This window comes from Aotus nancymaae, unplaced genomic scaffold, assembly GCF_030222135.1.
Source record: "Aotus nancymaae isolate 86718 unplaced genomic scaffold, 86718_ANA_hifiasm-v0.15.2.pri h1tg000079l, whole genome shotgun sequence".
NCBI classification, from domain to species: Eukaryota; Metazoa; Chordata; class Mammalia; order Primates; family Aotidae; genus Aotus; species Aotus nancymaae.
Window position 1 is genome coordinate 15700614 of NW_026988494.1, and position 25191 is coordinate 15725804.

A 25191-nucleotide genomic window follows, 5' to 3' on the forward strand; every position below is an offset into this window, starting at 1 on the left:
CCTCACTGAATTGCTGTAAGTCCACTTCACAGATGAGGAAATTGAGGAATGGAGAGAGTAAGTAGTTTCCCAAAGTCCTATAGCTAGTAAGTGGAAAAGCAATATTCAGACCCAAGCAGATACTATTAAAATTGGCTAGTCAGGTACAAGAAACCACAAAACTGTATAGGAAAACAGGTGACCCTAAAGGATGCACTCTGCTGCTTTCAAATCATCTCCATTTATCAGGAATCACACTTGAGCTTCCTTAGAGAAAACAAAGTAGTATCCACTAGAAAAACTGATTTTCTTTATGCTCAACTCAGTGTAAAACTACTGGAGTCCATTTTAGTTGAACTGATAATTCCCAAAGTTAAATCTGATAATGTATACACCATAGTTGAAGTCATTTTATTCCATGAAAATTTTTAAAATGTTCTCTTATTTATACTGCCTAAATCACTGTTAAGATTTTTTACTATTACTTATTTTAAAGTACACATTTTATCTAATTTTACCCTGGGATAAATCAATACAGTTTTAGTCTGAATATGGCTTTAGTTTTATATTTGCTTTCCCAATTAAATTTCCCATTTTTATTATGGTAGCATAGCCACCAAAGATACCTAATCTTTTCCTTTTAAATGCAAAAATCACTTTCTCTGACTCCAGAAAATTACCTTTCAATATTCGTGCATCAAGTCTATCAATCTGTGTGTATCAGGAAGAAACTGAGGGAAAAAATGAAATTGTATATATCTTTGTCAGTTGATGATATTTAAACAGTTTCTGAAATGATGTCAGGAAAAAAAAAACTTTAATCTGTCAGTACAGGTATGTGACTAAATAAAATAGTCTTCAAAATTATGAAAGGCTACCTAAAGTTCTCAATCATCAAAATCTTTAGATAAAAATTCAACACCAAAACACTTACTTGAGTTCTCGTCTCTCCTTTTGGCTGTTACATAGGAAGTTTCCAAACTGGCAGGAATAAATGTGATGTTGAATGTGAATCAAAAACCTCTCATTGAACTCAAAGGCACAGGGAAATTGTTCCATTAGCTGCCAAACACACTCAATGAACTGGTCAATAATGGGAGAGATTTCTTTTGGATCACCATCTAGATTGCCGTATCTATAAAACAAAGCATTACAGACTTTTAAAGGCAAGAATTATTCTTAAATTAGAAAGCCATAAATGCAAAAACCATCATAAAAGCAACCCCAGTTCCTAAATAAGTCTTACCTTATAAACTTGCAATGACAAAAAAATGGAAAAATAACTTTTTAAATTCAGATTTCCAGAGCAACTTTGTAGTGAAGGTATGGATCGAAGGGATGTGTTCATGTTATAGTTACAAAAGAAAGCATTAGTGCAAAACATAAAATTCAAAGACACTTTCCACAGAAAAAGGGCATTTTTAAATTCATTCCTTAAAAGTACATTAAAACTTTAAAAATAAATGTTGCACTTTATGAGTGGGTGAGAAGAAATGTCCGAACCGCTTTAGGGCTCTCCATTTTTTGCACTGTCTGGCTGGGAAGGGATGAGGAAGAAAGACAACTTGGTTTCCCACGCTGTCAGGAGCATTCCCATTTCTAGAGCAGTTAAAGCTTGTCACATGATTTATTTCCATGTGACCACAGATTCCACATGTATTTTTATTACATCTCTCAGTGCTTTGCTTTTCAAGAGCACATCAGAATCTCCCTCAAATTTGTATTGATTTTAAAATGAAGACTCCTTAGGCCCTTTACACTATTATGTGAGTTTTACAGAGAATCCAAAAGGATGTTTTGGTGTCATCAAAGACAAAATAATACAGAACCTCATGTTAGTAATGGAGCATCACCTTGAGGAAGAGAAATGAGCAATGGTCAGTTTCAGAGTTTTCCCAAGAGTGGGAACATTGGAAATTGTCTAGAAACTTCTCAGATGTTACAGTGTCTCACCTTTGGTAGCTTTAAAAAGGGTTGCCTAGTATTAATGTTTTGCCCTCATCAGACAAATATTATCTAGCTGATCTTCAGTCATTTCCATATTCGTTCTGTCATCTGTCGCCTATCTTGGAGATCCTAACTGCCTAGCAGATAGTATTAACCCCCAAACTGGAAATATGACGTTAAGAAGTTTATCTAATTGAGGGCTTTAGTTTTCTCCTTTGTAAAATGGAATTCCTATGCTTTCCTGGAAAAAATAATTATAAAAATAGAATTCCTGAAAATCACAGTGCTGAAAGCAAAAAACTACAAAAATATACTTGGGCAGTTGCATGCACTTCGAATTTTAAGAAAACACAGTAAAATATTTGAAAAAATATATATCAAACTAATGAAACTTAACATGCTGCCTAAATTTAATCACCAAAGACTAAGTACAGCTATACCATTTAAGATTCAAAGAGTAGAGAGTGCTAGAACACAATACAGCCATCAACAACACTGACAAAAGGAGGCTGGTGGCTCCAAAAACAACAGCTGCTAGCTGTTGAGAGCCTACTACACAGGCCGGTCCTGCAACTGGCCTAGTTATACTTTTTAAACATCCATGCTACAACCCTGTAGAAGGACGCTATCCCCATTCCACAAATGAGACCAAGGGTCAGAGAGGACAGATGCCCAGGGCCAGACAGTGAATACCATGGCCTGGATCTGGAGTTGGATCCAGGATCTGTGTCTGGCTCTGAAGCCTGGGCCACTGTCCTTCATCACCCCTCCAGAGACATCTGGGACAAACCGCACTCTGATACAAATGCCTTAGAATTATAGAAGAGCAAAGAGAAACTGTTCCACAGGCATTTCACAACTTGCAGCCTAAAGTGAATGTCTACACTTCTAAAATTGAGTAATTTAGTAAGTCAAATGTGTATGTCAGGAAAAAGGGACGGCTGATCCTGACTAGGACAATTAACAAGCATTCTCTGTCTCTTCTAGAACAATTTAACATTAGTTTGTTCTGCCCAACTATTACCAAGAGGAATTAGAGTTGTAACTTCATTTATCTATGATATGACATATGCAACAAAACTTAAACTTTCTGAATAAGACACAAACTTCAAAAATAAGACATTTTCCCATAGACATTCAGTTGAAAATTTCAGAAACAGTGCTTTTATTCTAAACATTCAAAGCAACAGTCTTAAATATTACTTACCTGTGATTAAACTTATGACCAAAGGAAATCCAGTCCTTTTCAATTAATACCTACATAAGAAAGAATATAACTGTCATGGAGAGAAGCAAACAAAAAAAAAAGAGATCACACAACCAATAATGTTGAGGAATTCAGAGGCACTTTCGGCAGAAGTCACCATCCTCAAGTAACCTGCAAATGCGTGAACAGGCATTATCCACCCATATAGAGATGCAGGTGGCAAGGGCAAAGTTGAAGGTCATCCGTAAGAACTGAATGGAAACGGATGTATAAAAATGTAGGAACCCCACCCACTGAATGCTTCCTGTGTGCCAGGCACTGTTTACATTCCTTTACATATGATCTCATTTAACTGTGGGATAGGTATTCTCACTTTTAGAGGGGAAACTGAAGGAAAGAGTTTTCATATTCACCCGAGATCATGCTACTAGCAAGCAGATGCCACTTCACAGCCCAGCTCTCTCCACTCCAAACCCCATCTCAACCAATGTGTGATGCTGCCTCTCAGTATGTCAGTTACCAATCTCTTGACAAAAAACACATGGGAATGTTTTTCAGTGATATTTTCCACACATTAGAAGAATTCTAACAGGATGGCTTTGGGGTATATTTGAAGTTTCAGCCCTACTTTGGAATTAGGGTTAACATGAATTTATAAGTCTGAAGCAGTCCAGATAATTATTTTTAAATTTTTATGTTATTTTGGTTTTGTATTTTATATTGTTTTATATTTTAAAATTTATTTTTGAGACAGGATCTCACTCAGTCACGTAGGCTGGAGTGCAGTGACACGATCACAGCTGACTGCACCCCTGACCTGAGCACGAGCAATCCTCCAACCTCAGCCTCCCAAGTAGCCGGGACCGCAGGTGGGCTCTACCACACCTGCCTTATTTTTTATTATTTTTTTGTAGAGACAAGGTCTCACTATGTTGCCCAGGCTGGTCTTGAGCTCTGGGGCTCCAGCAATCCTCCTTCCTCAGCCTCCCCAAATGCTGGGATTACAGATGTGTGCCACCGCACCCACCCTGGATTTAGTCAAGTAATATAGATAGTCTGATCAATATCACCAATGCTCTAAAGTGGCCAGAGATTTCCCCTACGAAGAGATATGGACTGGTGGAAGTCTGTTCTTTACAACTCTGAAGACATTTTCTTTGGGTTGTACATTTAATAGGGCACAATGAGAATGAGCTGATGGTAGAAAAGGATGTGTACAGGAGAACAGCCTAAGGGCAGTGTGTGACTGGCAACCTCCTCATCTCGGCCCTCCTCACCTCAGTCCATCAGGGGTCTGAAGCAGGAATATCGCTTTGAGGTGTCAGTGCTATCACAGGTAATTGGAAGGTCTCTGACACTTCCAAAAAAGGAAAAAGGTCCCAGAGAGGGAGCTTGCCTCTTCTCTCTTGTCTGAGGGTGCTACTGATATTAATAACGGAGACCCAGCAGTAAAGAGATTCCATTAGGGCTCCTTTCTAAGCATCTTCTGTAACACGGATCATGACTGACTAACGCACTTTCTACCAAATCATGATTAAGAGGTTAATTCATTTTAAGGAACTTATACCAGATTAGCCAAAACTTCACCATCCCAGGCTACTATACAATACTCTGTAGTTGAAAGCAACATGTTATCTTTTGATGCCCACCTTCAAGGTTCAAATTCTATAGGAGGATACACTCGTAACTTCAGCAAACAACAAGAAAAGGCTGTGAAATGTTCAGTATTCTCTTCCAGAGATATGAAGGACTGCTTAAATCCCAGAAGTGGAAACAGTTTTTCCTACCAAGGACATTTGGCATGCACAATATAGAAAATTTTTTCCCCAAATATTTTTTCTAAAATGTGTTTTCTGTTATATATTCACATTACCTCAAACCTGAAATACTTATGAGTAAATGTATCGAACTGTCTTACAAACTACCAAATATATTTTATATTTGCCCCAAAACTCATTCAGTAGCATTGACTTGAAATGGTTTCAATATTCCAGAAATTCACCTCTATTCCAAGCCTATCTGATCTCCTCCCCTTTAATCCTGCTCAACTACTAAAAGAAAAATAATGCTGGCAAGAAAACAGCAGTTGCAAAAACGGAGGTCCATTCCCGGTCAAGGCACCGCCTGTGGGAATGGCCCAGTGGCCACACTCACCATGAAGCCCTTCAGAGTCCGGTAGTGCGGGTCCAGCAGCAGGCTTGCCACCGAGCACACCTGAGCAGTCCTGTCCCAGCCATCGGAACAGTGAACAAGCACACTTGCCCCTTCCTCTGAAACTGCCTAGAAAACACACGATCCGCAAAGAGTCAGAAAGAATGGCTGTAAAAAGGCAGAACCTTGGATCAGAGCCAGGTTTGTATATTACAGAAAGAAATGGCCAAAACAAAACACCCGTTCATTCATGTATGTAGGGCCCCGCCTAATTAGGACAGAGCCAGAGTGGCCTGTTGCTGGCAGCTAAAGCTTTCCCTTCCCATTCTGTGCATGTACTTAATAAATACAAGCATTCATCCTATGCAAACGTACCTTCATGGCTTGTCCCCTAGCCCACCTCACCCTCTTACCTCTGGGTTTCCATATTAAGCCTTACTGAAATTCTGGAGTTGCTACTGGCCCCACCCATTTCCAAAAAGGAAAAGGCATAAATATAAACTACAAAACTATGAACTTATAGATAAAAAGATAAGAGTCAAGTAATGGATCCAAGTTCGGGGAAAGGAGGAAAAAACAAAGGTAAAAATGATACCAGAAACTCTCCGCTAAGAAAAGAATTTCTATTTGTTATTGCAAATGCACTTCATTTTTAGCTGAGTATCTTGGCAGGAAACATACACTGGGAAACATGGGAGAGATTTCATCATAGTATTTATCACTACCTAAAATTCCAGTTTATTATTAGTTTATTAATACTCTGTCTTGGCTGAGCACAGTGGCTCACGCCTGTAATCCCAGCACTTTGGGAAGCCGAGGCGGGTGGATCACCTGAGATCAGGAGTTTGTGACTAGCCTGACCAACATGGTGAAAACCCACCTCTACTAAAAGTACAAAAATTAGTTCAGTGTGGTAGCAGGCACCTGTAATCCTAGCTATTCAGGAGGCTGAGGCAGGAGAATCACTTGAACTCGAGGCAGAGGTTGCAGTGAGCCAAGATCGCACCACTGCCCTCCAGCCTGGGAAACAGAGCAAGACTCTGTCTCAAAACAAACAAACAAACATACTCTGTCTCCCACAGCAGAATGTAAGCTCTGTGAGGGAAGAGACTGGATCTGGCTTACTCGCATCGCATCTATAGAAAATAGTACCTGGCACTAAATAAAGATTTGTTGAATAAATGATTACCTAATAAGGGGGAATATAACATGGCATTGGGGAATATAAGGTTCTCTTTAGGTATAAATCTGAGGAATTCATTTAAAAAAAAAAAACCTAAACAACACAAAAGACACTGCATTCTAAAACAGCTTATATGAAAGTGACAGCAACATTTTCCTATGGCAGAATGGAATCTACCTTCCAGCTACAGAAACATGACTTTGGCTAAAAGAAGGATCTACTGGATGTAAGCCCCAAGCCCCTATCACTGAAGTAACTCACATTTGGTTGTATTCTACAGAAAGTTCTTTCCTCCATCCAGGATTAAACCTAATGGAAGAGAATACTCTGGAAATATTTGCTTACAGTGCTGACACACTGTCAGCTAAGCACTGTATTATTTGGCAAAATCACATCTTCACTGCATAAACTATATGGAGTTCTACAAAGCCAGCTACCAAGTCAGTGCAGTGCAGCTTAGGGCAGGGAAGCCCATGGCGGGGTATCCCCATTTTGAAGTCAGAGTGGCTTGCTGATCTGTCCCTTAATTCCTCCGCAACTGCATACCTTTGCAATGAAGATTCCTGCATCCATTATGGCCTTAATGTGCCTTAGCCAGCCAGAGTTCTCCAGACCCCACAGGAAGTCACTCATGGAGGGAGATTTAAGTTCACACACTGCAACATAAATCATGTTATAAAAGCAGAATTAAGGTATGCTCTCATTTTACATATGATCATGTTTTTTTTTGTTTTTGTTTTTGTTTTTGAGACGGAGTTTCGCTCTTGTTACCCAGGCTGGAGTGCAATGGCGCGATCTCGGCTCACCGCAACCTCTGCCTCCAGGGTTCAGGCAATCTTCCTGCCTCAACCTCCCGAGTAGCTGGGATTACAGGCATGCGCCCCACCATGCCCAGCTAATTTTTTGTATTTTTAGTAGAGACGGGGTTTCACCATGTTGACCAGGATGGTCTCGATCTCTTGACCTCGTGATCCACCCGCCTCGGCCTCCCAAAGTGCTGGGATTACAGGCGTGAGCCACTGTGCCCGGCTCATGATCATGTTTTACAGGTAGTTTGTTAATGATTCCTTTGTTATAATAGGTATTTTCTGGAAGACTTAAGTCAAAATAAATGTATGTTTACTAAACTTGATTCTATTGAACCATTTCAAGGAAGGCTTCTTTGGTCACAGGGAATACTACACTTATTTATAAGTATATATGTAAAGTTTAAATCCTAATATTAATGAAAATCATTAAGAGTTCTGGCAAAAAACATCTATTTGCCTTTCCAGCAAAAATATTAAAAATGGGGCACTAAGGAATACTTGAATTCAGAGTGCTATGAGGAAAAAATCATATAACTAATTGTAGCACCTACCCACTTAGAAAGTTTCCATCACCCAGCCACTTCAGATTAGGAGTGTTGTAAAAACAAGACAGAGCGATCCTAAAATTCTTAAATGCACATGATCAAACTCTTCTTGCCAATAACTCCCACCCAATGGGAGTAAGGCCTGTAAGCTTAAAAATAAGATATATACCTCTGATCCAATTGTAGAGCATCAGGGTAGGGGCTTTCCCATTGGGTGAAAAGGAAGAAAACCTAGGATCCCAATGATATCCATATTTACCCAACTAAGGCAGGTGTATAAACACTTCTCTAATATTACAAACTACCAACTTTCACCTCAAGAACTTCTTTTATTTAACATAAAGCATTAAAAAGCTTCAGAGCTAGTGTCCCAAACACATATCACAAATACTGCATTCCAAAGACAAGGTTTAGACCTATAAAGCCCTATCAAGTCTTATCAATCAACCACTGAAAATTAAATGATCTACAGATCTTTTAGTTTATTTTATTGTACTCTGTGATGCAGTAAACACATGTAGGGGACAGGGAGCCCTTTTTCCTACCCCCAACTCCATGAGAAATGAGCGTGTAATCTTGTACATGTTATTCCACTCTCTGAGCATCAATTTCTTCATTTTTAAAATGGGGAAGGTGTACTAAATTATATCCTTCCAACTCTAAACCCCCAGGTTCAACTTTGTGAACTCTTTGAAAGCACTGTGCATATGGAACACAGGGCAACCATTAACAAAAATATTATTTTATCAGATGCCCTGCCTCCAAGTATGCAGATCAGAGGATTCACTCTGATTTCCTGCAACATAAAAGCCAGACGCAAAAGCATAAGTAGTTACATTCTGAGACACAGATGACAACAAAGTTGAAGGAAATAACACTGAAATTCCCAGCAAAACCCAACCTAAGAAAACCATATTATGAGTATGTTCAGGCGAGATTCCAAAATCTTCCTTCCAAAAGCCTGCCCTGAGCTGGAAGCACAGCTCTGAAGACCTAATAAGCAGTTGGTGAAGTGAGGGCCCTCTGATTTGCTCTGGCTCAGAGCACTGCCTTTCTTTCCAAGGCCACAGTGTTGTCGGCTCAGCACCTCAGGCCCAGCCTCACAGGCAGGAAGACACTATGTGTCTGTTAATTACATGCAGAATGGTAAAGAAAATGATGCTTAGTGGAAGGCCAGTGAAAACTACACAAACTGATTCACAAACCCTATGGCTCTATTAGTCCTGTATCCCTGAACGGTCAGCCATGGGCTGAGAATTTCCAAGCTTACAGTTTTAATCATTAAAAGTTATGACATATTTTAACATGTAAAGAGTAAAAAGTAATGTAACACACCCAGACAATGAAATACTATTCAGTGATAAAAGGTGATGAGCTACCAAGAGACACAGAGGGAAGTTAAATGCACAGTGTTAAAGGAAGAAGCCAACTTTTCATTGAAAAGGCTACATGTTATATGAAGTCAATTGTATAATCTCCTAGAAAAGGCAAAACTATGGAGACAGCCAAAAAATCACTGGCTGCCAGGGTTTAGGGTGGTGAGAGGAATAAATAGGTGGAGCACAAGAATGTTTAGGACAGGAAAACAATTCTGTCCACTATGACAGTGCATAAATTCATTATTAAACGTCTGTCAAAACCCACAGAATGTCCAACAGCAAGAGTGAACCCTACAGTGGACGTGGATATTGATGTGCCAATGTGGGTGCACAGCTCGCAACAATGCACCACGCTGTGGGGGACGTTGATGATGGAGGAGGCTGTGCATGTGTGCGGGCAGGGCCAGATGGGAATCTCTGTACCTTCTGCTCAATTTTGCTGTGAATCTAAAACTGCTCTTAAAAAAAAAGTATTTAAAAACATAATCATGTAACAGACACTCAGCTTGGCCACAACTGCTTCAGATCTCGCTTAAGAAATAAACAACACAAAACAGAGAAAAAAAAAAAAAAGGCTGGGCACAGTGGCTCACACCTGTAATCCCAGCACTTTGAGAGGCCAAGGCAGTAGGATCATTTGAGCCCGGGCTTTTGATCACTTCACAACAGCCTGGATAAAAGTAGTGAGACTCAGTCTCTACAAAAAAGATTTTTAAAATGCCTGTAGTCCCAGCTACTTGGGAGGCTGAGGCAAGACGATCACTTGAACCCAGGAGTTTGAGGCTGCAGTGAGCCATGATCATGCCACTCCACTCCAGCCTGGGTGGTAAAAGAGCCAGATTCTGTCTCTTAAAAAAAAAAAAAGCTACAAATAAAGTCTCGTGTTCTTTTCTTTGAAGTTTGTTAATATTCCCAAGAATTTTTTGTCCTTTCACTACCTACATACTAGCTGTGCAGGCCTGGGCAAGTTACTTAGCCTCTCTGTGCCTCACTTTCCTCAGATGTAAAATGATAATAGCCTCTGTATCAAAGGGTTACTATTATTTATCTTAGCCCTTATTACTACTATTATCCTCAAATAATATTTTATATGTATTCAAATTTACATATATATCATAGTCTTTGCAATTTGTTTTCATCCAACTTTTTTAGATATCCATATTAGTAAGTAAATTTCATTAATTTTAACAGCTATATAATATTCCACTCTATACCTCAAAGGATCCATTCCCCTACTGCTGACAATTGTTTCCTCTTTTTCAATATTTACAAACAGTACAGTTAAAAAAAATCTTTTTACAATCTCCTTGTGGAAAGTCTCCCTGTACCTGGATTTCTATAAATGAAATGGGCTGGGTCAGAGAGTTCCTAAATCTTCAGCTCTATCATACACAGTTGGCCCTGTGTATTCTCGTACTCCACATCCTTGGAGCCAACCAACCACAGAGCAGAAATATTTGGGAAAAAAAAGTAACAATAACAACAGAAAAATAATGCTAACAGAAAACAACACAGTGTAACAACTGTTTACAAAGCATCCACACTGTGTTAAGTATTGTAAGCTAGAGATAATCTTAGATCTATGGGAGGAGGTGCATAGGTTCTATGCAAATACACCATGTTATTAGGTAAGGGACTTGAGCATGTGTGGATTTGGGAATCTGGGGACTGGAAACAATTCCCCTTGGATACCGAGGGATGACTCTACTGCCAAATTGCTCTTGAAAAAGGCTGCAGTGGTTTTTGATCTCACCAGCAGGGTGGTAACTAACGTTCCTTTCCCCATGTCCCAACTAACGCTGGGTACTGCTGATGCTTTAAGTCGTGCCCATCTTAGAATATTTCTCTAAGAATATTAATGCCAGTTTTTGTTTTCTTCTCTGGATTGAATTTTGTTTTCTAGACTTTTGAAAATTTGCTTGCTTACATATGTGTGTTGGGGGTGTGGTCTCTGTCATGCATGTTGAGATTTCCTCAATTTTCTGGTAATTTCTGCCTGCCCGTTCACATATAAGAGCAAGACACAGGAGGCTGGCTGGCTGGCAGTGCCGTGTGCCATGTGCAGGCTTTCTTAGCTGCTAGGCTTTGCGATGGGGAATTTGGCTGATGTAACAATCTGCAAGTCCTCTGTCTTGGATGTTTGCAGGCCCCAGCATGGAATCTTCCAGACACCTGAGTGCATCATATTGGATGCCAGCTTCCTAAGAGGAGAACTGGGGCAGTAACCATGGGTCTCATTCTTCTATAGACTTTCACTTAACCCGTTCTTCCCTGGCATTCCCTGCCCCTCTTGCAGCTTTGCCTGGTGCTCCTGATCCCAGAGTCCCTGTAGTCAATGTTTCCAGAAAGGCTGACTTTCCAGAAGGTGCATCACCATCTTCTCTTGTGGAAGTGTGGGAAGAGGCTTCACTAGGCCGTGCAGGGGAGGAAGGAGGCTTGGATCCAATGAACTGCTTCCTGTGCAAACGTTCGGCTAGTCCTCGTTTCAGAGACACCTAATAGCTCGAATTCCAGAGATTGTCTAAGGATCTGCACTTCTATTTGGCTTACTTTGGGGGTTCTCATACTTCTGCCGTAAACTGCAGCGTTTTTTTCTAGTCTGTGGCATTACTCATCACTCATCCATTTATGCTGCAGCTCTTCTATTTTTGTTTCCATTACCTCTTCTTCCAATCTCTTATCCTTTTGTATTTTTGCCTTTTTTTTCCATTTCATTATCACTTTAGTGGGGAGTCAGAAGGAAGTGGGTAAATTACTGTATGTTGTGTTTGACTGGAACAGAAACAAGAAATTACTTTGGGACTGTGCAAGCCATCTGCTGGAAATGAGATTCCCTACATCAAACTGAGTTGTTTAAAAAAAAAAAAAACCACTCATGCACTCAGGGCGATGACCAGGAAGCCAATCTCTGCCCGGACCCGACATGAGGAAAACAAAAATCTGAAACCCTGGGCCTGGTCTCGCACATGTTTGGGATCCAAACACACCTTCCTTATGCACAGAAGCCCCTAAGAGGAGGAATTCTCATGTTGGGCCAAAAATCTCAGACACCCAGCAGATGCAAACCAAAAGCTGCTTAGTAGCAATGCTTCCACGATTCTGTAGAATCCCACAGAAAAAGCTGCACTGAAGGCAAGTTTACAACATACCAGAAAACAGCATTCATGATGATGGCAGCAGGCAGAGGAAAAAAGATGCAGGATGAGCACCCCAAGAACCCGATATGATAGAACAGTCATCTGGAACAGGATGTACCTAAAGGTTACTGGAACTGGAGCAGGAGGATGGAAGGCTCCCACACACATAACAGGCGGCATTCCTGATGTGTCTGGACTCACTCTTCCAGTGGTTCCAGAGGAATCACTGTTGGTCACTGCAGTGGGATCCCACCCTATCATGTCAGCTAATTCACAGCCAGGCTTCCTGAGAGTCTCTAGTCTGGATGGTTCCAGGTTAGGGTTTGCTACAGGTATTTTGCATGTTTGGAAAGTGACATGAAGCGGCAGCTGAAGCAGCCGTCCCTGCCCACTCCAATCTGTCCTCACTGCCCTGCCTCCGATGGCCAGTCCTGTGCCCCTCAGGGACACCTGACACAGTAGAAGCAGCCTCCACAGGCGTTCCCTCCAGCCCCCACTGCAGGCCTTCGCCAGTGACTTGTCCTCTGCTCTTCCAGGCACCCAGCTCTGCACCCTCACATCCCTGACGTCTCCTGAAAACAAGGCCCTTTTCCAAACCACTGCTCACTGTCCTGCTTCCCTGATCAAACTCACTGACACTTCCAGATCTTTTTATCAGCAGGGATTTCACATTAGCTTACTCTGCCATCTTGGGGAAATAGGAAGACCTCCTTGTTTAACTTAGATTTTAGTACCATGTGGACTAAACTGTACATCTGAGTAATAATCATGACATACGCATAGGCAACAGCATGTAGCAATGTTTCAGGGCTTCAGAGGCAGACACAGCTGCACTCAAACTTCAGCTCTGCCCATGCCCAATATGGTCACTTGGGCTAGTTACTGAGCCTTGCTGTCTTCAAACAGAAAATGGGGATAAACACACCTTCCTCAAACAGTTGTTGTGAAGATGAAATAAGATAATACAAATAAGCATCACACTGCCATAAAGAAGATTCCCAAAAATGGTGGCTATGTACATATTTATCATGTGTCCCTCCAGCACAGTGTCCTGGGAGGAAGGAGGTGTTAGACTCCCTCGAACATGTGAACGCTGAAGTTTGAAAAGTTAAGGCACGAAGTGACCAATGGCAGAAAGACATCTCAAATGCAAGTCTTTCAAAAGACGAACCTCGAGTTTTTGCCACCACACCGTAGCTACCTTGGTGGGCTACATACCAGATACCAGACACTCTTCTAAGTGCTTTATATAGATTAGCCTTAGCTTTTCAATCCTCAAACAATCATTATGAGGAAGGCACTTATCATTCTCATTTTTGATGCGTGGAAACCAGCACAAACAGAGGCTCAGGGCTTGTCCAAAGTCTCCCAGCTGATAGATACGTGGTGAGGCTAGGATCCAGTCCGGCTCTGGGGTTCATGCTCTTAACGCCCCTCAACCTCAGCTTGTTATTTGTTCATAATTCAACATGAACCAATCTTGGTTCCCAAATACCAACAGCGTAAAGACTGTGCTTTCTATTACTTACAACAGTGCCGCCCTAACGTAGTAATCACTAGTCACGTGTGGCTCTGAAACACATGAAATACGTCCAGTCTGAATTGAGACAGATACGCTCTAAGTGTAAAATATAAGTCAAATTTTAAAGCCATAGTATACAAAAAAACATGCAAAACAACTCTTTATTGGCTTTTCATTCTGATAACGTTGAAATGATAACATTTGGGATATACTGGGTTAAATAAAACGTTATTAAAATTAATAATGTATTATATATATTCATATGACATAAATAATATGAAAATTTCTTTTTACTTTAATGTGGCTACCAGAAAGTTTAAAATTCCAAATGTTTTCTGCACTTGTGTCTTGCATTATACTTCTATGCACAGTATTGACTTAGATCACTCAAGAAGTTTAATCTAATCAGAAAAACGTTTTTGCACATGTACCTCTAAAACATATTCCCTTATACATCCTGAGATGATGCATCATAGCAAGTCTGAGGGTGTGATGAAGGGTATGTTTGTTTTTTTGTAAGGTGGCAACAAGGCAATTAGGAAGGGAGCTGGGAGGGGAGAGCCGGCTTAAAGCTGGCCCCAGGAGCATTCTGAGGCAGGTCATGTAATTGTAGTAAAAAGGACATACTGAAGTTGATTATCTAAAAGCTGAATTCCATAAAGTAATGTACCCAGGGTGAACCTCAAAAAGTCTTCCTATGAACTGAGGGGTGCATGGACCCAGTTGGAAGACAGATAGCAGAATCTGCCAGCCACAAGGTAAAACTGAGCAAGCCCTGTCCTTCTAGAGATCTGTCGCCTCGTGACAATGCCCAGCAATACTGGAGAGGCCCTCCAAGCATCAGGCTCACTTCTGCCTGTGCACACGGCCCTGAGACACAGCCCAGTGGGAAGCATGGCAAATACCAGCACCTTCCATGAGCACTCACCACTCCCTGGATGCCTGCTGTTTGGGCTTTCTGTCCAACCCCAGGCCGTGATCCAAAGTGTTCAACTTAATCCTAAAATACACGCATTCCACTGTGTGAAGTCTCAGGATGCAGCTGACTCCTCCAAACCTTCCACAGATAACATTCTCTTGCAGTCTTTTTTTTTGCTAAAAAGGCCAAACTTTGAAGTTGTTATTGTAGGGCTTAGGGCTAGTTAGCAGGTCTGAAGAGTACCTTGGCCTCCAAGCTCTGAGGCTCAGCCCAGAAACAAAAGATCCTTCTCTTCCCACAAGGCATGTTAATGACTGCAAGTTTAAAAATAAAGACACCAGGCTTGCCAGCTAACTTGCAGATGACCTGCGACAAAAGCAAGAGAGGAATGGATGGCCACAGGACCAGGCCCTAGAATGTCCTGCCAGAGAGAATGTCCCCATGCTTCTCTGTCTATTTAGCCCTCAGCAACGGGACAGGCTGCTGCAGCTCTCACCACGTCAGCACTAAGAAGGCTCCTTGTTTAACATTTCTGTTTTCAGGAACATTAAAACTGCATGCGCTAAGTAAAATAACCCCACCAGGTTCTCAAGCAGAGTGAACCACTGAGAGAGTGCTTTCTCTCTCTCTGTGCTGAGTGGCAGCTTGAAAAGCAAAGAGGTCTGCAGATGATTAATAGACGTGGGCAGATGGGTGTACACTCGAGACTGAAACGATTAGCACCTGGATTTTTAAATAGAAAACTGTTGGGTTTGTTTGGATAAACTCAGGATGAGGCAGAAATACTGATTTGTTCACTCTTATTGCCAAACCCAAACCAATATTTACAAACCATTTTGCCGAACAAAGTTCATTTCAGCTGACATCAGAGGCATATGCCACAAACTGCAGACAATGGGGCTTACTAATCGGGAGTTTCATGCCCAGGTCTTACAATATTTGTTTTATATAACAGGACAACTATATGTCATAAACATATATAAACTACAGTTAAAAAATTAAAAACCAAAGAAAATATATATAATTTTCAGACCTCTGCAAATGTAGAATTTACTTAGAAGAAAATAAGCCTCAGATAATCTGCCTTAGGTATTTCCTCTATCACTCCTATTTTCTCCTACAATTGCTGGGTGGGGTCAGCGAGGGTGCAAAAAAAGTCTCCATTTGAACCCTGTGAGGTTGGTCTTTCTTGTACCCTGAGATCTGAAGTGGAAATGTACATGGCCCTCCCTTGATTGCCAGCCCAACACACATCTACGTTCTGCCAATGTTTGATCTGTCTCTTTCCCATTTTGGAGTCATGAAGCCAAGATCCACAAAGTCTTCAAAGAACTGGCAAAATGATGATAATGTCCCTGTACTGAACATCCCACAGGTGAAGCCATTCAAAGAGGACTTAATTATGGCCTGTACAATGGAAGTGTTCAGTTTAGCCTACAGGAGCCCCTCACCATATACTCCAGAATACTCATTACCACTGGCCTAAAGGAAATGGAGCAGCAAGTCCATAGAATAATGTGCTATTAGTATTTATGAATGTGAATTTTGTGTCTAAAGACAAATTCTCAGGATATGGTGGTAAGCTGTTCTATCTTAGGTTTAACATGTGGTAAGGACAGTAAGATGTGAATATTAATTGCTGAGGTATGTGAAACTTTGCAGCAAATAAAAAACATGCGGCTGGGCGCAGTGGGTTGTGCCAGTAATCCCAGAGCTTTGGGAGGCCAAGGCAGGAAGACTGAGCCCAGGAGTTCAAGACCAACCTGGACAATGTAGCAAGACCCCATCTCTACAAAAAAATTTTAAAAATTAGCTGGGTGTAGAAGTGCACGCCTGCAGTTCCAGATACTCAGGAGGCTGAGGCAGGAGGATCACTTGAGCTCAGGAGTCAGAGGCTGCTGTGAACTACAGCTGCACCACTGCACTACAGCCTGGGCAACAGAGGGAGACCCTCTCTCTTATTTTAAAAATATGTATGTGTGTGTCCATTTTTGTTACATCTGCCATATGTAAATGATGAGGCTTGGTGCTTTCCTCTCAATGAACCCTCACAAACTCCCATCTAGAGTGGATAGAATTATCTTTTTTTTATTTTTGAAACTGAGTCTTGCTCTATCACCCAGGCTGGAGTGCAGTGGCGAGATCTCAGCTCACTGTATCCTCTGCCTCCCAGGTTCAAGCAATTCTCCTGCCTCAGCCTCCAGAGTAGGTGGGACCACAAGAAACACTACCACACCTGGCTAATTTTTGCATTTTTAGTAGAGACAGGGTTTCACCATGTTGGCCAGGCTGTTCTTGAACTCCTGACCTCTGGTGATCCACCCGCCTCAGCCTCCCAAAGTGCTGGGATTACAGGCAGGAGCCACCACACCCAGCGATAGAATTATCTTGATGTATTAAGGAGGAATGGCCTCAGATGCTAGCAACACAGCAAATACACTGGGATAGAAATCTAAATCCCTTGACTCCACTTTCCATATTATTTTCACTAAAAAAAATAGAGAATAATTAAAAGTCAATATACAAACTGAGCCAGGATGAACAGGAATTGAACTGAAGCCAGGATTCAAGGGATGTTAACATCAAAATAGGGAACTCAAAGCAAATGGCACAAGAGAAGTTGAGACTGGGAAAAGGTAGGGGTGTTGAGAGGCTGGAAAGACTGGCGTGGAGGGACAGTGGCAGGCCCTGGAGAGAGGGCCAAGAATCCCGGAAGAATGACGTGGTGGCTGCCAATTACTAACGCGGTAAATGAGTGGTACATGCAGGAGAGGATGCAGGGGTGGCGATCATTCCACACGCCTCATGCCGGCAGAGAAAGCTTCTAGGACCAACACTCTTATAAACTTTGAGACTGTACTGTCACTGGCAAGCAAATAGTGAACTGGCAAATGTCAACTAGAGCCTTAGGGAAAAACAGCTCCTCTTACCACTAAATGTAGCCACATCTGTCTTGAGTTTGATGGGATACAATTTCTTCTACAAGCACTCACTTTGTAATTGTCCTAGTTCTCTGATTAAAAAAACAAAACAGTAATTCTGAGGGTGAACATTTTAAAATTAATCTTTGAAGTGTCTCAGTGAACTGCAAAATAGAGCATCACTGGGAGAAATATAGCTACTATTCTCTCATTAAATCACCTTCTTTTCTGTTGTCCTTTTGATAATGTCAAATAAACTTTCTGGTTTTGACATCCAGTTAAAACATTCAACCGTGACTTAACCGGGAAGGCCCTCACTGAAATCACTAATAAACCAGCATGATCTTTTCTTCTGGCCTGATTTCTGTCCTATGTCAAAACTGGTTACTTCTTTCAGAGTGAATGAACGAAGCATTAGTCTATCCAATGCCTGGCATCCAGAACACTCTCAGTAACTGTTTGATAAACAGATGCACGCCTGAGATAACCATCCAGGCTCCTGTGTGTTCAGGACAGTACTTACTATAAGCAGGTATTGTGCCTGAGGCTCTGTATAAATCATCTACCCTTCAGGGCAGATTCACTCTGGATTTTCAAAATGGAAAGACTGAATTAAAGAAGTTTACCAGGCCATCCGTGGTTACACAGCCAGTAAGTTGAGCTGGAATCCATCCACAGCACATGCATCCATGCTCTTCCTCTAGCCTATGCCTCTGCGCTTAGTCTATGATTGTCCAGATGGGCAGATCCCATCCAGCACTTGAGCAGATGCGTTCAAAATCCATCCTCATTCAATACCAGAGAGGCAAAGCACACACACTTGGTCCATTTCTTTCCTCTAAATGACTGCCCTGATAGCCTGTGAAACCTGACAGGCTCACTGGTCTAGCAGATCACTCGTCAAAAAGTCGTACAAGCTGCTATTTCCATGTAGAGCTACCTAGTTCCACTGTAATGGGAAAGTGGGTTTTCTATATGGAAACCTAGGCCATGGTGCCAAATTTTGAGAAAAAATGACGAGAAATTTCCAGTTGTTATGGGTTGTCTCCTCCCATAGCTAAGTAATCTGAGGATATTAATAATGGTTAAAAACTCAGACTACAGAAAGCTGAAGAAGGACCACATTTACAGCCTTTCATTAGCTCACATCTGGTAGAATTTCACAGCATAAATTTGCAGGGAATGTGATAGGAAATACTCACTTTAAAATAAAAAGCTTAAATGTGCAGTATCTTGAAGGGCTGAATCCGTCTTCCATTTCCTCAAGGCTGAATTAGCCCGCACCCCATAAAGACATGAGGTAAGGAAGAATATGTCCAGCAAAAAGGACAGCTGCACCGAGAGCCACAAGCTCTCCTCTCTCTGAGCAGAGAGAGCTGCTTCACGGACACTTTGGAGCGGGGTGTGTCAGGAGCTGCCCTTTAGACCTTGGTTCCTCCAAGGCGACTTGGCAGGGAGACTAGAGCAGGAATCAAACGTGTGACCGTAATACCCACCACGATGGTGCCTCCCATGACAACTCCAAGTTCTTTGCCTCCAACCATCCTTTCCACACTCAATGAAGATTCCGATTAATCAGGCCTCAAAACCTTTGCATGGAAGAACAGATCAGATATCATCTCTAGAGCCACCTGATTTTGCCACGAAACATTCTCCACAGTCAATGACCATCATGCCAGGGAGTATTTTTTTAAGTGGTTATATTTTAAGGCCTGCTACAAAGATTCCAGTCTTTCAGAATGGATCTGCTTGGCCCCCTTTCACACAGCCCCCGACCGCACAATCACCCACATCACTGAGCTGGTGCGGGGCCTGCGTCCCACATGCTCTGGGGTCGCTTCCCTGGCTCCGCTGTCAGGCTAAGGTTTGCAAGTCCATAGAACAATTTGCTCAGAAAATACTCGAAGGTCTGATGTGTTGTTTATTAAATCATTTTTGATGAACATGCGCTGATTGCATACAGACCCTATCATGAGACAAGCGCTTCTGTGCCTCTGAAAATTGTGCTTATAACTCTGTGTCTTTGGAATAAAGAAATTCAGAAAATTTACCCATAGGAAGGCATGGGGGTCTACCAAATACTTGCCTGGCTGACTGAATTCATCTACAGCCCATCAACATATCCATTTCATTGAGTGCTTATTTTAAAATACATTATTGCTTCCCAAGAGAAAACATAGCCACCTTCCTTTGGAAAGCACTTTATAGTTTACAAGAAATTCTTTTAATGAGTTGTGAGTTAAAGAGGGAAGCTATGTTGCTTACAATGCTTTACAAATACAGAAAATGAGATTTGTTCAAGTTTACTCACAGACTAAAGCAAAAACCCAAACCTATGACTTCACACACTGAGGCCACGGTACCTTCCACACCAACCCACTACCTCGAGTGGCAGAAAAGCCTAGTGGTTAAGAGTGGGTCATCTGAATTCACACTAAGTAGGTCAACATGTTGGTTCTACCACTTACTATTTTGAGCTGACACAAGTTTCTCAGGCTCTGTGCCTCAATTTCCTCATCTGTAAAATGAAGGTAACAGTAGCAACAACTGCTATGAGGATTACTTGAGTAAATACATCTTTAAAAAGTTGAAACGTGTCCAATCATAGTAAGCCTTCCAAAAATGTATCTTCATTACTATGTGAGGTGGTTATAATGATCCTTGAGGTTCATATAATGATCCTTGTGGTCACAAGCTGTGAGCTTGTCTTATATCAAAACCACTACTCAACAAGGATCACTGGAATATGATAACAAGTGTTAGGTTAAAATACTGCTTTGTAATATGACAACAGAAAGGATGTTTTTAAAAAACAATTTAATTAAAAAGTGTAATACACCAGACTCTGTAACTGGAGAGAAGCACTCCTGTTGGCCTTGAAGAAACAGGCTGCCATGTTGTGAACAGCCAAACTTCCACAACAGGAAGTTTGAATGGGGAAAGTAGATGCTTCCCCATTCAAACTTCCTGTTGAGAATGCAGCCCAGCTGTCACTTTACAGCCTTGAAAGACCCTGAGAAGAGGGTCCCTGGGTTCCCATTTATGCTTGAGACACATCCAGACTCCTACCCTACAGAAACCATGAGATAATAAGTACCGTTTTTTAAAAAAGGAATATACCAACTATAGCAAATATTTTGTAAATAAAAGAAGGAAAAAGGGAAAAACATCACTCTCATCCTTCCATGCTAATCCACTGATCATTCTGGACATGCTCTCCTAGTCCTTCTTCAGACAAATGATTTACTGTATAGTGCATAAGAATATGGAAACAATTTTACAACCTGAGTTTTTCACTTACATTATACATATTCTCCCATGTTAGTACATACAGTCTTAACATTTGGTATTTTTCATGGATGCAAACTTTTCTATCAAGAAGATGAAGTTAAATTAATCAGTCTACTACTATTAGTCATGTGGCTTCCAATATTCTAAACACTACTATCAACACAGGCACATCTATATCTTCATTTTATTTTATTTTATTTGAGACAGGGCCTCACTCTTTGTCACCCAGGCTGGAGTGCAGTGGCACAATCATGGCTCACTGCAGCCTCAACCTCCCAGGCCCAGATGATCCTCCCACATCAGCTTCCTGAGCAGCTGGAACTACAGGTGCACACCACCATTTTTTTTTTTTTGATTTTTTTTAATTTTTATTTTTAAATGTTCTGCAGAGACAGGGTCTCACTGTGTTGCCCAGGCTGGTCTCAAATGATCCTCAATGTCTCAGCCTCCCAAAGTGCTGGGATTACAGGCGTGAGCCTCCATGCCTTTCCTATATCTTTATTTTTTTTAATATTATTTTGATTTTGTCCCTAAGAGGAAGAAACCTGGTAAAAACTATCTCTAAACAAAATATGTCTCTCTAAGCCAATTTAAATAATACTATAAATATTTAGAGTACTAGTTTTACCACATTCTTTTCATTAGTGTCTTAATTTGTAAAACACTGGGTGACAAATGGTACTCTGAAGTTTTACCTTACATTTCTCTAATTACCAGATCAAGTTTACATGTTTATCTACATGTTTGTTTCAACTTACTGTTTACGCTCTTAAAAAATTATGTTTCTTCATCTATAGAAAGCAGATAATACCACGCACTGCACTTAACTGTTGTGAAAATCAGATACAATCATTTAAGTGAAAATACTTATGACGTGTGGCAAAGAGCAGTTGCTCAATTTTTAGTTTAATGACTACACTGATGAATAAGTGGTCAGTTCGATAGAACCAAACAATGGCCAACAGTATTAATCTGATAGTCATGTGGAAGGTAGGCACAAAGCTACTCGTGGGAGAAAGTGAAATTTTCTAGGTGACCTCCAAAAGATGGCAAGTTGATTGGAAGAGGAGGAAGATGTGCCTCCTGTGCCTTTCCTATCAGTGTCTGCCGACCTTCAGAGCAGATATGAAGAGGTGTCCCAATGGGGCACAGCCTCAACAAATGGAGACATGCGAGTCATTCCATGCACCTCTCTACCTTCCTCTTCACCGCTTCCTCCCCAACACCCAGGATGGTTAAGATGTAAAAGCTCCACTTCTGCTAATAACAATACTCTCGGCCTTGGAAAGCGACTATTTTGGGCTCTTCTACTGACTGTTTTAATGGATGGAGCTGGAAGCCATGATCCTCGGCAAACTAACTCAGCAACAGAAAACCAAGCACCGCGTGTTCTCACTTGTAAGTGGGAGCTGAATAATGAGAACACATGGACACAGGGAGGGGAACAACACACACAAGGCCTGTCGGTAGGCGGGGTGGAGGGAGGGAAAGCATTAGGACAAATAGCTAATGCATGCTGGGCTTAATACCTAGGTGATGGGTTGACAGGTGCAGCAAACCACCGCGGCTCAAGTTTACCTATGTAACAAACCTGCACGTCCTGCACGTGTACCCCAGAACTTAAAAATTTTAAATAAAAAAAGACAAGGTATCCTCTTACTATTTGAGGGAAAAACCATTATCTATAATGATAAAAAGTGAAACTATTGTGAAAATCACTTCATTAAATTACAAAATTTCTTGCTATGTAACTGAAATGCATCATTTTCTCTCCTTAGAAAGTATAGATCCCACAAAAATAGTTTGGTTGAAACGTACAAATCGAAGTTAAAATTAAATCAGCTCTACAGAGGACCTACACAGGATGTGAACTTGGTCCTAGATTTCAGCTTCTGATGAAATACCTTGCAGCTCTTGCTCACAGAGAGCTGTTTGAAGCCAGAATGCAAACAATTTTACTTTTCTATTATTTGGAACCTATTCTGATTACATCCATAACAATGGTTAAAAAACGAATAAAATTATCATGAATGAAATGCATAATTCATTCCTCTGCCTACCAAGTGACCAGCAGTATGAACCTTCTTATCTCTTTGATGCCAAGGACAGCTGTTTGGAGGAGGAAAGGCCTTAGAAGGTGGGTCTGATTGCAACACTTCATCATCAGCTCAGCTTCTGCAATGGTTTATAATTTACTCGGTAAAAACAGATAGTCAAACATTGGTCAAGACCACAGACAAGCATCCAGGAAGATGTCCTTGCCTACTGCACTGCACATAGCTGGAAAAGTTATATGGAAGCACCATGTTCCCTTATGAAACAGAGAGCTGCCCTCCGGAACTTGGTCAGTTTGCATTTCTTTAGAAAACAGCAATGAGTCAGATCACAGGCATAAGAGCAGGAGAAATGCTTCCTAACAAGAAACCAAAGAATTACCAATTTAAAAACAAGTCAAATTTATATGCTATAAGTACTCATAGGAGCAACTTTCTGCAAAGAACAATATATGTTCTCCAAGTCATCTTATGAAATGACCAAATGAAAAATTTAAAGCATAACTTAATGATGCTGATAAAGGAACAGTCTTCATATTAAAGTCATACTACCTTTCCAGTAACAGTACCAAGCTAGTCCAATTTTTCAATGCATAAAAAACAGTTTGTAGCAGGGACAGCCAAACTGTGCATGACAATCTCCAAAAGTTTAAGCTGCTCAAATAATCATGTATAATCACTGTGACCTGAGACAATGCCCAGGTAATGTCACTGTGACCTGAGAGACTGCCAACTATGTAGAAAAGATGGAAATGGCTCTAGGGTTGAGATGTTTTCAGTTGTAGGAAGGGATTTTTTTCTAAAGAGGGGCATCAAATTGTCACAGAAGAACTATAGGAAGTACTGGTCTAGGCTGGGTGCAGTGGCTCACACCTGTAATCCCAGCACTTTGGGAGGCTGAGGTGGGCAGATCACGAGGGCAGATCAAGACCATCCTGACTATGATGAAACCCCATCTCTACTGAAAAAAAAATTCAAAAAATCAGCCAGTCTTGGTGGCACGCACCTGTAACTCCAACTATCCGGGAGGCTGAGGTGGGAGAATTGCTTGAACCTGGGAGGCAGAGGTTGCAGTGAGCAGAGATCACGCCATTGTACTCCAGCCTCAGTGACAAAGTGAGCCTTCGTCTCAAAAAAAAAAAAAAAACAAAAGTATTGGCCTAATCCTGTCATTTTGCAGCAGGTAATGGATACCCAAAAAAGTTAACTATGTGTTCAAAGTTTCATAATGACTGATATGAACCAGCAAGTCCAGAAAAGAGAATGGAAATTAGGCCTGTTTGTGACACTCAGATTTCTCCAACTGCAACATTAAGTTGTTCTGATTAAACGAAGAACTGCATAAGTAACTGAGAGCAAACGTGGATTCCTGGAAAAAATAATTCAGCACCTTCTTTGTCCCTCTTCATTCCAGAGCCTGCATTTCCAATCAAGACAGCCAACATCCCTGGCTCCCAGCTCCAGCTCTCCAGGGCTTTCCCCAGAAGCGCAGACACAGCATGGACAGCCAAGGCACAAGGCCATGGTTTCTGCATCCTCTGTCTTTCCCCAGTTCCCAGAGCCGGAAGTGGTTAGACTACGGCAACAGATTCCTCTCAGGGTCCCTATGATCACAAGGAGCAGAAGTGGCAGACTAAGCTGGTTTTGCTTGAAATGCAGCATTTCTGCTCATCAGCATGTGGTTGGTTTGGCCACATGAATAACTCTTCTATATTACATAATCCATCTCTTTAATTTCCTATCCACACAAGTATGTAAGTCTGTGGGTACGGGCCTTGTAGCGTTCGCTGCTATATGCCGACGTGTGTGTGGAGGTGGCAGGAGGTTACATGCATGTGGACTGCAGCGGCTGCTGTTTAGAAATTCGAGTCAGAACCTCCAATATTCTCCCTTGTAAGGGCCTTCAGCAAGGATATAGTTTTTGAACCTGATCTCCATAAAAGAATGACTGGTTATTGCTTTATTCCTAAATGGCCTTAAATGTGGATCAAACTAACATTATAAGGAAGAAAGAAAAATATCCCTGTGCACCTGAGATGTTAAGTACCATTGTAGAGTCCCTGACTGCTAATCACCAAGTGATAAAACCACATCACTGTGATGCTTAAAAAAGTAACAGAAAGGTTCTTAAATATTTAAAGAGCCAC

The 25191-nt window shown here is 41.3% G+C and overlaps 1 protein-coding gene across 1 annotated transcript in view; it reads right to left on the reverse strand.

Moving 5' to 3' along the window:
• MTMR7 (myotubularin related protein 7) overlaps nucleotides 1-25191 on the reverse strand; it is a 113798-nt gene that overhangs the window by 6518 nt on the left and 82089 nt on the right. Inside the window, exons 8-11 of the mRNA XM_012435228.3 lie at nucleotides 7014-7123; nucleotides 5288-5413; nucleotides 3134-3183; nucleotides 914-1114 (exon numbers count right to left, since the gene is read on the reverse strand). Of these exons, the coding sequence (XP_012290651.1) occupies nucleotides 914-1114; nucleotides 3134-3183; nucleotides 5288-5413; nucleotides 7014-7123 (487 nt within the window). The remainder of the gene's footprint in view (nucleotides 1-913; nucleotides 1115-3133; nucleotides 3184-5287; nucleotides 5414-7013; nucleotides 7124-25191) is intronic.